The 15,622-nt window shown below is 37.2% G+C and overlaps 1 protein-coding gene across 1 annotated transcript; it reads right to left on the bottom strand.

The window, feature by feature from the left end:
- Nucleotides 1–6,422: 6,422 nt before the first annotated feature.
- LOC116127006 lies at nucleotides 6,423–9,646 on the bottom strand. The gene is made up of 3 exons (XM_031412670.1): nucleotides 9,202–9,646; nucleotides 8,024–8,658; nucleotides 6,423–7,151 (listed from the first exon to the last, which is right to left on the bottom strand). Exons 1-3 carry the CDS (start codon nucleotides 9,644–9,646, stop codon nucleotides 6,423–6,425), a joined length of 1,809 nt encoding a protein of 602 aa, XP_031268530.1.
- Nucleotides 9,647–15,622: the final 5,976 nt, after the last annotated feature.

The following is a 15,622-nucleotide window of genomic DNA, read 5'->3' as shown; positions in this document are numbered from 1 at the left end:
TTATTCATAAAGATTACAAGGTAAATTTTACAAGTAAAAGAATTGAAAAATTAAAAGCGAGTTCGGGGCGAAGATGCTCAACATTCTAAGCTCGCGGTACTTTGAAACCATTAAGCCTTTTGAGGTGATATGTTCCCGATCGTATTACCTTAGTGATGCGGTATGGACCCTCCCAATTAGGTCCCAACACCCTCACACTCGGTTCCCTTGTACCTAGAAGGACTTCTTTCAGAACCAAGTCGCTGACCTGAAAGTCTCTTCTCCTAACCTTAGAGTTGAAGAATCTTTTCACACATTGCTGGTAGGATGATATCCTTAACCAAGCCTTGTCGTAGTGTTCTTCAACTAGGTCTAAACTTGCACGTAGAAGTGCTTCATTATCTGTTTTATTGAATAGGTCTCTCCGAAGTGAATCAGTCTCTACTTCCACTGGGATCATAGCCTCGCAGCTATAGGCTAGTGAGAAGGGTGTTTCTAAAGTAGAGGTTCTCGTAGTTTTTCTATATGCCCATAGAACGTTTGGGAGGTCGTCGACCCAATTGCCCTTGGTAGTGCCAAGCTTGGCCTTTAGTATGTGCTTGATGGTTTTGTTGATAGCTTCAACTTGACCATTGGCTTGCAGTCTTGTGACTGAGGTGAACTTTTTATGGATCCCCAACTCATCGCAAAACTGCTTGAATTCCTCATTGTCAAACTGCTTCCCATTATCAGAGATGAGTGTATGAGGAATCTCGTAACGACACACTATATTCTTGAAGACGAAGTCTTTGAGCTTCTTGGTGGTGATCGCAGCTAAGGGCTCAGCCTCGGCCCATTTGATGAAGTAATCTACCGCGACCACCACATACTTGATGCCTCCTTTTCTAGCTGGCATGGGCCCAATAAGGTCAATTCCCCACATAAAGAATGGTCAAGGGCTGGTCATTGTCATCAATTGATGGGAAGGAGCTCACAAGATGTTCGCGAACTCTTGGCACTTGTCACACTTTTTCACAAAATTGAAAGTGTCTTCCTGAAGTAGGAGCCAATAGTACCCTTGGCAGACAATTTTATTGGCGAAGGATCATGCGACGGTGTGATTATCGCAGATCCCTTCATGTATCTCCCTTATAATATAGCCTACTTCTTCATCGGTTACACATCAGTGAAGAGGGGTGCTAAAGCCTCGCTTGTAAAACTGATCCCAGATGAGCGTGTAACGAGCAGCTCTCGTGCGCAGGATGTTTGCCTCTGTCTTGTCACTGGGCAGAGTCCCATCTCGAAGATACTGAATGATTGGAGTCATCCAGGAGATTGATTTTGTTATAGCTACGGTCTTTTCGGGTGAGCTGATATTAGGAATCTCTATGTATCAAACTGGAATATTTTTTGGCACATCTGAGTTTAGCGATGAGGCTATTCTTGCCAAGGCGTCCGCGATAAAGTTACTATCTCTCAAGATTTGCTTGATTGTGAAGTGCTTGAAAGTCTCGAATGCGGCCTTAGCTTTCTTTAGATACCTGATCATGTTTTCTTCCTTGGTTTGATATTATCTTAAGATCTGATTAACAACCAGCTGGGAGTTGTTGTGAATACTGATCGCATCGGATCCCATTTTGCTCGCTAATCATAGACCAACGAGCATCGCTTTGTATTCGGCCTCATTGTTCATAGCTTGGAACCCAAATCAAAGGATTCCATGAATGCGAGTCTCTTCAGGACTAAGAAGGAGAAAACCTGCCCCAATTTTTTTTTCTATTCGAGGAACCATCGACGTAGAAGCTTTAGGTCGATAAGTTCTAAATGGTTTCTTAGATGACTTCATTGGCTTGCTGCTCGGATTCCCGATTGGGCTGGTACGAGAATTTTGAAATGAAATCGGTAACAACCTTCCCTTTGATGGTTACATTCGGTCTGTAATGCAGATCGAACTAACTCAATTCCATTTCCCATTTAAGTAACTTGCCTAAGCAGGGTAGTTGGTCAGAATATGGATTGTGTGGGCATGAAAATAGGGTTGTAGCTTCCTGGAGGCGATCAGTAGGCCATAAGCTAATCGCTCTATTTTTGGATACCATATCTCGGTGTCTAGTAGTCGCTTGCTCACGTAATACACTAGCCATTGAACTCTGCCCTCTTCCCGAATGAGAGCTATGCTAACCGCATGTTGAGAGACGGCCAGGTACAGGAGTAGAATTTCCTTGGGAAGAGGCTTGGATAGGAGAGGTGGCTTTCTAAGATGTTCTTTATACTTTAAAAAGTCTGCTCGCACTCTGGAGTCCACTTGAACTTTTTGTTGGCCTTGAGTATATTTAAAAATGGCAAGCAACAGTCTATTGCTCTCAATATGAAGCGACTGAAAGCCGCTATCCTCCCATTTAGGCTTTGAACCTATTTTCAATTGGTCGGGCTTTTCATATCAAGGAGAGTCTGGATCTTCTCGGGGTTGATTTTGATTCCCCTTTGGTTAACCATATGCCCCATAAACTTTCCTGAAGATACTCCGAATGAGCATTTAAGTGGATTGAGCTTCATCCTGTATCTTCGGAGTACATCGAACATCTTAGCGAGATGTGCTATGTGATCTGAAGCGACATGCGACTTAACCAGCATGTCATCAACATAAACTTCCATTGACTTTTTGATTTGCTCAGAAAACATACGGTTAACCAGCTACTGGTAAGTTGCCCTAGCATTTTTTAGGCCGAAGGTCATGACCTTATAACAATACAGTCCCTGATCTATAACGAATGAGGTATGCTCTTCGTCAGGTGCGTACACTAGGATCTGATTATATCCCGAATAGGAGTCCATAAAGCTCAGCAGCTCATGCCTGGAGGTGGCATCAACAAGCTGGTCGGTCCTTGGTAATGGAAAATTGTCATTCGGACAGGCTTTGTTAAGGTCAGTGAAGTCAACACAGGTTCGTCACTTGCCATTGGGCTTCTTTACTAAGACCAGATTGCAATCCAGCTTAGGTAAAGCGCCTCTCAAATGGACCCATTCAAAATGAGCTTATCTACCTCAGTTTTCAAGGCAGCATAGCACTTCGGGTCTATGGCTTTTCTTTTCTGGTGAATTGGCTTGACTGCACTGTCAATGTTGAGTGCATGATATATGACATTCGGGTTGATCCTAATCATATCAACATGAGTCCATGCAAAAACATTGACATTCTCTTTGAGGAAGCTTGTCAGGCTTTTGGCGAGCTGAGGGTTGAGATTACTCCCGATTCTCAACACTTAAGTCGGCTTATTTTGATTGATTGACACCTCATACAAGTCCTCAATTGGCCCACTATGAGGGCACTCCTGGATGCAAGGATCCATGTTGTCATCTACTGGGTCGGGCTGTGGCTCGATTCTGCTGATCGTCATAGCCTACTTTGGGATGCTTATTGGCCTTTCCTTTTCCTTGCATGTCATCTGCACTGCTCTTATGTAGCAGTTGCGAGATTCGCGTTGAGATCTTTTTACTTCCCCAATCCCCGTTAGAGTGGAGAACTTAATTTTTAGATGGTAGATGAAGGTGACTGGCTTGAAATTTCACAGCAGTCTACCACCAAAAATTCTGTCATTTTGGTCATTTCATTGGTCTCACCCAATGTGACCAGGAGTGAGATCGTTCCCCTAGGAATCAGATTATCCCTAGTAAAACCGTAGAGAGGGATGGAGGCGGGCTTCAGGTCTACCTCGTCTAATTGTATTTTTTTGAAAGCTCGCTGAAACAGGATATTTGCAATGTTTCCATTGTCCACCAACGTTCTGTGGACTTCGCACCGACCTATTTCAGGCATGACGATGAGTGCATCCTCATGGGGATGATGCAATCGCACTATGACTTTCTCAGAGAAGGTGATCTCCTTTTCCCTGCGAACCTTAGTGGATCACGGCGCCATGCTCATTACACTCACAGGGTCATGACGAGTTTCTCGAGCATACCTTTCCTGGCACCTCGAGAGTTTCCTGCGAGGTGTGGTCCTCCAAAGATAATACGCTTCTTTCCTTGTTCCTCTTGATCCCTTTCCCAAACGGGAGTCGGACCATCAACATACTCTTTAAAGTACCTTTGCTTGATGAGGTATTCAATTGCTTGTTTGAGAGCCCGACACTCATCGGTGTGATGCCTATTATCCCGATGATAGCAATAGTACTTTTTGCTATTCCTGGCTGAGGAAGGATTCTTCATGGGTTCTGGCTCTCCGAGCAAGCTGGCCTCCTCTGACTTATCCATAATAGCCGACACTGAGGCATTCAAAGGAGTGTATTGACTTTTGTCGCAATCGCGATCAGGAACTTAGGCATAAGATTTTTTGGGCTCAAATCGCTGCTTCTTTCTTTTCCGCTGATCATTATTAGCCCATCTGCGATAAGCCCTTCTACTATTCTCCCCTCGGTCGGGAGCATTGGTTAAGGGACTAGGGTTGTGGCAATTAAGAGCGAACACAAAATTTTGGATTCAGAAATATTTCTTAGTGAGGTTGTAGAAGCGAGTGAGGAAAACATTGATAAGAGCTTGAAAATACAAATTTAGTTAGTGGTTTTTGGGGATTAATTGTGGTAAATTAGGCTTAATTTGGTAAAGTTGCTTAATATTTTCATAATTGCCTTTTACGGGATCACAGGTGTTTTTGAGTGTTTTTCAGGCTACTAGTGCTTAAATGTTATGCTCAGATGAAGAATTAGGCAACGGAATGAATGACAAGTGGAAACAAACGGATCAAGAATCAGAGTTGAATTGAAGAAGTTTTGGAAGTTGAAGTAAAGAGAAGATTCTAGATTATGTTCCAACTTGAGCATGCCCTGGTATTTTGAGAATATCTTGAGCTGTAGAACTCAGATTAAGACGATTCTTGGACTGTTGGAAATTTGATTCAAAGCGCTACATTTCATATGTTTACTACCTTTCCAAATTTCATCGTTATCGAGTTCAAAAATCACTATCTTTGAAAAATAGTGGAATGATGTGGGAAGAAGGCCAGTAGCTACTGTGCCGCAGCATAGTGCCGCGGCACACTTTTTCCAGTAGCTACTATGATGTAGCACAGTATTGAGGCACAGTCACAGAAGTTAAAACTGGTTATCCGTTTTTAGGTAGGAGTATAAGGTTAAGAGTCCTAAACCAAATAGAATTAAGAAAAATAAAACCCTAACCCTTGTGGGATATAAATAGAAGTCTTTTAGCATTATTTGAGGGATTCTTTGGGGGAGAAGGAGGAAAAATCTGCAAAGAAGAGAAGTAACAGAAGTTCTGGAGCTTTGATTGACAATATAAAGAAGTTCTTCTTGTTTTCTTATAAACTCATGATGATTGTTTTAATAAAGATGATTGTTTCTTTCATGTTTATTATGAACTAAATTTATTCTCTAGGGCTAAGATGTAGCCCAATCTCTTGATTATGTATTGATATATGATTATTAATGTTTATTAAGAATTCTTCCTAAGTTTTACTATTATTCCTAATGCTTTTGATTCTTAAGGGCCCAAGAATTGAATGAACTAATGGACTAGGTTGAGATCAAGAGATGATACTTAGTTGGTCTACGGTAGTAAAACCATAGGTTGAGCGAACGCTAGAGATAGGTTACCGTGACTTGTGAGGTTTTGGTAAACTCCATAGAGCGTAATGATCTCCAATTGCTTAAATCCGATTATAGATAATTCGCGTTAGTAATTAGGGTTTAATTTGATAATTGTTCAAGAGAAAATTATTGAAAATTAAGGGAGTTTGACCTATAGGAAGAGCTTAATAAAATTAGCATAAGAGATCGATATATATAAATAAGAGTTGGTGTGAAGTCTATGCCCTAGGTCTAGTCATCTTGTTTTTACCCAAAGGTTTATTTTAATTGTTCTCTATTCAGTTTTCTTTTTAATTTCAATTGTTAATTTAGTTTAGATTTTCTTTGATACAATTTCGATTGATCAAATAGTGATAGGATAGTTTAATTGGTAATTGATAATAGTAATTCCCTTGGGTTCGATATCCGTAATTTTACACTTTATTACTTGCACGATTTCGTACACTTGCGAAAATCTACAACAAACATCGTCCTCGAATTGCAGTTCCTTCCACAAGTTAGTCTATGGGAGAAATAGCTCTGGTAGAGACTCTCTTTTTGGGGGTCTCATTCTTTCATTCTTTATACTATTTCCATTTACTAAAAAAAAAAAAAAGTTTGTTGCCCTATCAAATGCTAACTTAATTAATAGTAGACTAAAAAGTAAGTTGAATTGGCAAACTACCTTGAAAACACACAACTTATTCTCTCAAGTTATTTAGCAACATCAAGCATGATCAACAAGACACACACCATTAATAAATATTCAGTCGGAAATTAATAAATATACTAGCCTTTTATTAAATTCAAATAAAAGTCTCTTGCATTGGTGACACATTAGCCTCCTTTACCATTTCAAGCAACTTATATAAATTAAATCCGTCATACTAGATCATCATTCTTCTTGGACAACACATCATTCATCAGAAGCTTCTTCTTATAACATTGAAACTTGGTCGCCAGCCGCTTCTTAAACCATTTACTACGATGAACCTTCTTAATCCACTTGTAAAACTTGAGAAAAGTTGCCTTAAATGCAACATACATAGGGAATTGCGTGAGTGCAAATATACTGACCGTAAAAAATGCAGCTGTGTAAATGAGAGAGGAGGTCCAACGTGGCTTTTGTAAACGAACGATCAGCAATAATGTTGCCGCGAATGCAAGCATTGTTGTAGTCAATGCAAAGAAGAGTAAGGAGAAGCCTATCGTAAGTTTTCGAGGGAGCCTCTGACGGAATTCTTCATAACTAAAAGGTGAAGTGAGGACAGATAAGAACATTACCACCGAGGTCAAGGAGCAAGCTAAAGCAACAACGTCCATGACTGTGAAAACCCAGAAGAACTTGTTGTTGAGGAAAACTGGATAACCATTATCATTGGAACCTCCAGGTACAGTATAGGCAGCTGCAACCACCACGGTGGCGACGAGAACAACCACCGCATAGCATGATTGAGAAGTCTCTTTTACCCATTTATGTGCTTCTTTGAGTAGTTTATTGTGCTTCAGTTCGAACAGCTCTTTGCAATTGCAATTCTTGTCTTCTTTATTGTCATCATTTGCAGTTACAAGGAACACGGCAAAATGGGTGGGCGCTAGCTTCTCCACACGCTGCATATATGCACAAATATAAGAAAAGATAAGAGTACATTCCATGGAAGACTTAATTAATTAACTCATCATTAAATTTGTATGTATAGAAGACTACCAATCCTTATGTTGGTCTCCTAAACATCCAATAGACTTTCATCTTCATTGTCTCCAATTTTTGCAACACATGCACTTTATCTCTAAGTTTACTTTATTTAATTTTTGTTGTAAATAGTCATTTTTGTCCTTATGATACTTGTAAAAGAGACCGGAAAATACGATTCAATAAAAAGAAGGTATCATGTTTTTTTTCTAGATATAAATCAAAAAAATTACTAAACAAAGTGATATTGAAGAGGTGAATATTTTGTGATACCAATGCACTTTATTATTAACAAAATGAAATAAATAAATAAATAAGCCTTTTCATGCCTTAAATAATCAATTTTTTATCTTCTTCTAGTTTATCATATGCTCTTACAAAACACATTAACATTTCCGATAAAAATTATAAAGATCATTTAATAGATTATGTTAGAATCATAGATTCTGAATATAAACAATGAGTTTTCCTCAATCCTTGAGGTTTAATCAAATAACAAATGTTCTCTTGAGATTTCAGAAATAACCAAAATTTTCATGCCGTTAGTAAACCGTTAGAGTATTACTATAATTTTTAACATGATGAGTTAATAAATATTTACAAAATTACTTTTCTATCGTTTATTTTTATACCAATAACTTAATGGGAGAAGGGGGTTTTGTTATTATTTCAACCACAAGGGAATTTTAGTTATTTGATTATATCTGAGGGGTATTTTGTTATAAACCCTATAAACAATCACATTACTCTATTAAAAAAAAATGGTGGTAAAGATTTGTACGATGCTTACTTTGTGCCACTTTAACTCTTCTTGTAGATGGTATGCAGGACCACGGTGAATATCTGCATTATCATTGGTCATGTCTGCAGCATGGTGTAAAATGGTATAGTCACATACGTCGATCCCTCGGACTAACCTTTTCATTGGTATATTCATCTCTTTCACAATATCGAAGATTTCCATTTGACGGTGCATGATAGCGATATGTAATATACTCCGATTCTTATCATCGATATACTCGACCAACTGGGGCGTTTGTTTAAGTATCTCGTTGACAATCTCTACTATTCCTTTTTCAGTAGCCAGAAATAATGCGATTGGTTTTGAGCCTTCACCTACTCCTACCTGGTCAGCTTGAATATTTCCTTGTTTTGAACCTTCACCTTCTCCTACCTGGTCAGCTTGAATATTTCCTGGTTTTGAACCTTCACCTTCTCCTACCTGGTCAGCTTGAATATTTCCTGGTTTTGAACCTTCACCTTCACCTCCTTCGGACAATCTTGTATCAACAATCTGCAGCCACGTAGTATCTTGATCTATTAGCTTTTTGGTGAGTTCAAAAGCAAGTTTATGCTTTCTCTTATCTTTCAAGATTCTTCTCAGTATTGGCAACCCTATTCTTCGTTTTGCATCAATCAGAGGACCTGTGAATTTCAGAAAATAAAGTATACATAGCATTAGTCAACGAGATACCCTAGAGTTGGAACTATTGCTCTATTAATCACTCTATAAAAGTTCTGGATAGAATTCTATTCGCATATTTCTTTATTAACCAATTAGGATGAAAAATATAAAGAGGATATATTAAATTCAAACAGTTACTGTATATTTTAGTGTAAACGTGGAAATTGTGCAGTACGTACAAAAGTAGAGGAGTCTTTTCAATATGCTCATTCGGTATCCACTTCTGAAAACAGAGGGCATAGTAGTTGAAGACTGGTCATGCGATTTCCGTCCTCTAATGTTGCTAACGACTTATCCAGTTTCAGTAACTCAAAAGCCGTTTCTGTGCCGAAATTAGCACATCAGACACCAGTTGAATACTTCAATTTAAAGCAAAAATAAACTAGCTAAATGGCATGGGGAGAGATCAGAGAGAGACCAAAGTGCTCTCCTTGGATGGCAGCATGCAGAATGGAGGCCCCAGTCACTTCAATGGTTTCTCTTCGGTTAGCTACACGCGATACTCTGTGGCGGTGAATGTCTATCAGCTTTGCACAACTTTCTCCACTCTGATTCTGAAGCTAAATAACGGACCACCTCTGTTTGCCCATATGCAGCAGCTTTAAACAGCGGGGTTTCGCCTTCTATATTTCTATCCTCAAGGAGCTTCTTATCGTGTTTCACCAAGAGCTCTACCGCCTCAATGTTACCATCGGCGGCAGCCTCATGAAGAGCCGTGTTTCCGTAGATATTCTTTGCCGAATATGCATACTCTGCCATAGGATCCTCTTCAGCAATTTTAAGGAAACTTTCAAGCGGTTCTTTACTTTTGCTGAACGCTGCCAAGTGAAATACATTGTCCTCGGCGGCTGTTTGAAGAAATGTCACAGCAAAAACACGTTCTTTGTCGTAGAAATTCTTCAGTTCATCCCACTCCTCGTCCAGGGCCAACTGATAAGGCGTCGCCATCCCTGTCGTAGAAAAGAATTAATGAAGAATCATCCAACAAAAAATTTGCAAAATTGTTCTCTTATTAAGTTTACATATATAGGGTGCTATTATTTATTGGGTCCACCTACTGGAAAATCAATATAATTTTCTATTTTCATAGTTTATCGTTCAAAATATTATTAATTAAATATCTTTAATACAATAATACATATAAATATCAAGTAATGGTTGACCTAACAAAAAAATATTTGATTATATATATATATATTAACGTTTATTTGTAATTTTAAAGTTTTGGTTGCAGAATGAGAGCTAATGTAGTGTGTAGTTTATTAATAATTATTTATTATTGTAGGTTGTGTTCAGGACATGGGATTAAAGGTGAGATTTGGTAATTTTTTAAAAATTGTCATATCCCAATGTTTGGCTTTGTTTTAGGAAGAATGGAATAGGATTGTCCATAATCACATCCTCCTTCCTTAGTCCTAATCTATGGGGACAAAAGAATCCCATTGGGAGGCAGGGGGCTCCTTGTCCAAGTTACGATTTTTTTTATATTATATATAACGTATGAATTTTTTCCACCTACAGGGAAGATTAATGTTGTCCTCTAAGTTTATAGTTTATTGTTCAAAATTTAATTAATTACAAATATTTTGTCTCTAATAGACTAATACATATGTATATCAAAGAATGCTTAAATTAACATAACATAAAAGTAATTGATGATATATAGAAATTAACATTAATTTAATTTTAACGTACAATTGCGACCAATGGAGTGCATATTATACTATTACTTATTACTATAAGTATTAATAAGTTAAAAGAAAACATTAACAAAATTAAATAAAAACCAACAATGAGTTGGCCGAGTGTTAAAGGTTTGGGATCAAGGAGTTTGCTCCCCCTATAGTTCCAAGTTCAAATCATAAGAACGATTGTCAATATTATTGGTCACGGACCATAGGGTTTGCCCTGTTTCGAAAGCTTTTTCTAGGATTGAGGAATTAATCGAGGTGCACGTAAGATAGTCCAAACACCCCCAATAACAAAAAAAAAAAAAAAAAAAAANTATAAAATAATTATTTAAAATTTTAATTCATTAATTGAAATTAACGTGTTAATAATTAATATATTTCTCACTCAAGTTAATTATAATTAAGTAATTATATAGATAAAGTAATTATAAATAGAAATATTTTATGATAATTATTATTGAAATTAAGATAATATATATATATATATATATTCTAATCTCATACTATACCAAACACAAGACAGCAACACTATGTACAATCCAATCATATCTAAATCTAGTCTAAATATATTCCAAAGAGTTAATCTAATTTAATCCGACCTCCAAAATGCCACTTAAATGCTAATAATTTAGGAAAACTTTAACGAAATTATAAATATATAATAAGCTATATGAGATCAGTGGGGGCATCATCCATGTCTATAAAAATGGGGTCGGTGCCCCCACTCACCCATGTAGCTCCATTCTTGAGTGCTTTAACATTAAATAAATAAAAAAAAAAGAACACTGTAATTTCTTTAACATCATCCCATGACTTCCAACTAAAATTGGAAAAAGAGCAGAATACTTGTTAATCTAAACAGTAAAAAACTCTAGATATTTCTTTAACAATTCTATGTTGACTCAGAAATCTATAGTTTCGGAAACGCAAGAATGCCAATGTCCAACCTTTTTACTCCATCAGTTTGGGTTGGCTCAGCTAATCACTGCCAACAACCAATCAACTCTTTCGTTACAAAAACATTGAGACTAAGCTCGCCTGGATTATCAAACAAAATCTTGATAATTAAGGCAATATATGTGAAACTCTTCCAAATTCAGAGTTTATAAAACCACTAAAAATCCTGTATATATCATAAAGGATTAGTAATCTATAAACAATTTGTAAATATAAATACCTGGAAATGTGAAAGCTTTTTTATCTTCCTTGAATAGAGAGTGAGGAGAAAGGAGACAAACTATTGAAATGGTTTTTCTATACTATTTTAATCAAAAGCTTGATGAGATCTTTTTTATCCCACCATGGGAAATAATATCAATCCAACGGATACAGACAAATCTCAACAATCGAGGCGCCATTATTTATGATCTGAAGAGACTGAAATCAGTGTACAGGTGTTCACTGTCAAGTAATTGTCCAGCTTGGTCTCGTGGACCCAATTTCTTGTCCTTACATCTATGGTAAATAAGATCATAATCAAATTTTTGATTACAAATAGTTAAAAGAAATAAAATTACATTTGTGACAGAGATTAGTGGATCGAGTCATCTCAAACTATGAGGTTGCATCTTTATTAATAGTTATAATAGTTATAGTTTTTGCTCTGATAATAAGCGTTTGATCTTAACAGTATCATCAGACAATACACGTTGCATATACTAGAGTACATACAATGGGTATTGTCAATTATAAACATATAGCAACATGTATTGGTTCTTAAATCTGCCACTGCCACCGTAATTAATGCATAAACTAGAGTACATACAATGGGTATTGTCAATTATATTCTCTAAAATTTTATATTTTTACTGTTTTAAAATTTCATTGTTAATTATCGGATTCGAATAATGAAATAAAATTTAAAATAGAATAGATATTTATGTATACCCTAAGACACAGTTTAGCCGTACATGATTAAAATTCTTGAAGTAGGAGAAAGATGGGCTTACTTTGTACCACTTTAGCTCATCCTGCAGTTCGTATACAGGTCCTGTAGGTTGAATTTCTCTAGTGTCATCCCTCGTGTTTGCAGCATGGTGCAAAATGGTTTAGAAATTTTTGTCAATCCCTCGGACTAACCTTGTCATTGGTATCTTCATCATTTTCACCTGATCGAATATCTTCTTTTGACGGTGTTTAATGGCCACATGCAATATGTTCTGCTTTAGATGATTCTTATACTCAACTAATTGGGGACGGAATTTAAGTATCTCTTTGACAATCTTTACTATTCCTTTTTCAGTTGCCATAAATAAAGGGTTTGGCTTAGAATCTTCTTCAATCGGTGCTCTAGCTCGAATATTTCCTTGTTCATCATCATCAGGTGATGACATTGGTGGCATGAGTTCTGCAATCAACGCATCATCTACTGCTATTAGGTTCTTGGCAAGTCTAAAAGCAAGTTTATGCTTTCTCTTTGTTTCGCAGATTTTTCTCGTTGGTGAACAGATTTTTCCCGGTATCCCCCACCTTGTTCATGTTTACGCATTTGTTAGTGATTCTTGGTGAAAAGAGTTGAGGGTCTTCTTGTAATTTGTCTTTTGCTTTGCTTGTAATGGTGTCGTTTTGCTCTTGATGGTTTTTACATTGTTTGTAACGACACTTCAGCAACTTTACTTTTAGCTTATCTTCTTCAGCTTATTTTTGCTTAAGCTCGTTTTGGAGTATAAAGCATGAGTTGATTGTAACTGATTTTAGTTAATGAAAAACCAATTGAGATTCTTCTCTCTTTCATCATCTATTCTTCTTTGAGATTTACATGGTATCAGAGCCAAAGGACTAACATCAATGGCTAGAGTTCCTGGTAACAATCTGTCAAATAAGAGTATAGAGAAGATGCTTAACGGCTCAACCAGTGCTCACTCTTCAATTTTCAGTTCCAGTCTTCAAGTCATCACTCCAAAATTGACTATAGATAATTACCGAGACAATTATCGTTTTTGGAGGTCTCAAGTTCTCTCTACAGTAGGAGCTCACGATCTTGAAGAACACCTAACAGGTTTGATTCCATGTCCAGAACCTCTTATTGCTTGTGATGATGATTTGAAAGAGCTAAGCTCAAGTGAAATTAAGGAAACCCTAGGAAAAGAGAAGATTAATCTGGAGTATATAATCTGGAAAAAGACTGATAAGTTTCTTGTAACCTGGCTCCTAGCATCAATTTCTAAATGCATGTTTAGTCAAGTGTCGAAATGCAAGTTTTCTACTGATATCTGGTTCACACTTGAAAACGAGTTCTTGGCTGATTCTAAAGCCAAAGCTTTGAATTTGAAAAACTCGCTTCAAACCACACAAAAAGGCAATCTGAGTGTGAGTGAATATGTGAAGAAAATGAAAGGAATTGCTGGGAGTTTATCGTCCAGTGGTCAGATTGTTTCAGATGAAGAAGTGTTACAATATGTCTTAGATGGATTAGGTCCAGAGTTTGATGCGATTGTCGTCAATCTGACTTCTAGGATTGAATCCAAGTTTGATTCAATTACTTTACAAGAGGCTCAATTCCTGCTACAGAAATATGAATTGAGACTTGAGAAATTTAATTCTCCTGACTTTCCAAATTGCTCAACAATGTGGCATCACTTAATCCAAACTTAACTAAGTCTCAGCTTCCTTGTCACAACTCAGCGTTAGGACATTTAAATTCTGTTGAAGGTTCTTCTAGAAGTACTGGATCTGGACTTTTTGGATCAGTCAACCATAATGTTCCGCTACAGAATGCTTTGTCTGTACCATCACAGAGCTATCCATTGATTGTTAGAGGTCTGCCAATAAATCAGAATTCTCCTCATTTCTTATCTGAGGTTATAAGTCAGCTTTCAAATTTACCTGCCTATAGACCCTTTGGATATGTTGGAAATGGCAGAGGCAGGGGCAGAAACAATGGGAGAGGCAAACAAATTTGCCAAGTTTGTGGTAAAATGGGACACACAGCCATTCAGTGCTATCATCGTTATAACACCAGCTACAATGGCTCTTCATTCAACTATAATGGTTCTTCTCCACAGTTTAATACCAGTTATACAGGTGGTACCTCAGCTCACTTCAATTCACCACAGCAGTTTAATGGTTTTTCTCAAGATCTTGGTGCTAATCTTGGCAGTGTTAACACTAATTCATTTGGTCAGATGTTTGGTCCTAGAAATAGTTCTTATGACCATCATACATAGCAACATGGAAGCCACAATCACCAGTCTCAACAGTATCAGTCTGATCAGCAAAAGCAATTCTCTTACTCAACGCAACAGCCAGGCTTCAGGGTTCCCAATCCACAAATGCAACCCTCACAAATGCAACCTCCAAACCAAGCACAAATACAACCCTCACAAATGCAACCTCCAAACCAAGCCTTTTTTGCTGCCCATTCAGCTACATCATTTCCAAACAGGAACTCATTTCAGCCTACTATCATCACTTCCAACTCACCACCTGATCCAACCTGGTATATGGACTTTGGTGCAACTGATCATGTTGCATTAGATCCAAATCAGTTAACAGCCAGCCGTAACTATGATGGTATGATCAATTACAAGTAGGCAATGGTGAGTCTCTAAACATTTCTCATGTTGGCTTTGCTTTGCTTCCTAGTTCCTTGCAATCTAAATGTGTTTACTTAAAAAATGTGCTTTGTGTGCCTAGGATTACAAAAAATTTACTTAGTATCTCAAAACTTACCAAAGATAATAATGTTGTTGTTGAATTTGATTGTGATTATTGCACTGTAAAGGATAAAGCTTCCAGAACAGTTCTGTTGTAGGGAGGACTTAAGGCTGGGCTGTATCAGTTGCAAATACCATCTAACCTGTCATCATATAGTTCTCCTTCTTTGCTATCACCTGCTGTTACATCTAGTAGTCAGTCTGTTTCAGTTCCTCAAACTTATTTTACTGCTGTTGAAAAAACATCCTTAGGACCTACTTTACATGAAGAAAATAAGGCTAGTTCGATTAATAACAGTTGTACTATGACTGAAATACAGTCTTCTAAAAACAGTTGTAAGTCAGAGGTCACTGACTCAAATTCTTGTAAACCATCTTTGTCTTGTAATGTGTCATCTTTAAATAAAACTTTGTTGCAATTACCTTGCTTGTTATCTCAGCAGTGTGATAAATTGAATGAAATCACCAGTAATGCATCTTCTTTACATAATGCAACTCCATTTCATGATACATTTTCATTGCATAATTCATCATGTGCTTTTCAAGTTAGCAATAGTTCAGAGAATCAACTATCACTT

The sequence above is a fragment of the Pistacia vera genome, unplaced genomic scaffold, assembly GCF_008641045.1.
Source record: "Pistacia vera cultivar Batoury unplaced genomic scaffold, PisVer_v2 Contig188, whole genome shotgun sequence".
In the NCBI taxonomy this organism is placed as follows: domain Eukaryota; kingdom Viridiplantae; phylum Streptophyta; class Magnoliopsida; order Sapindales; family Anacardiaceae; genus Pistacia; species Pistacia vera.
This window is presented reverse-complemented; position numbering and strand designations above follow the sequence as displayed.

What these genes read in the sequence shown, in the direction of transcription:
- LOC116127006 (XM_031412670.1), bottom strand. Translation starts at nt 9,646, where the DNA reads ATGGCGACGCCTTATCAGTTGGCCCTGGACGAGGAGTGGGATGAACTG. An exon ending in TAGACATTCACCGCCACAGA is followed by an intron (nt 8,659 to 9,201) that starts GTATCGCGTGTA and finishes TGAAATTCACAG; the next exon opens with GTCCTCTGATTGATGCAAAA. An exon ending in AAGAGTTAAAGTGGCACAAA is followed by an intron (nt 7,152 to 8,023) that starts GTAAGCATCGTA and finishes GCATATATGCAG; the next exon opens with CGTGTGGAGAAGCTAGCGCC.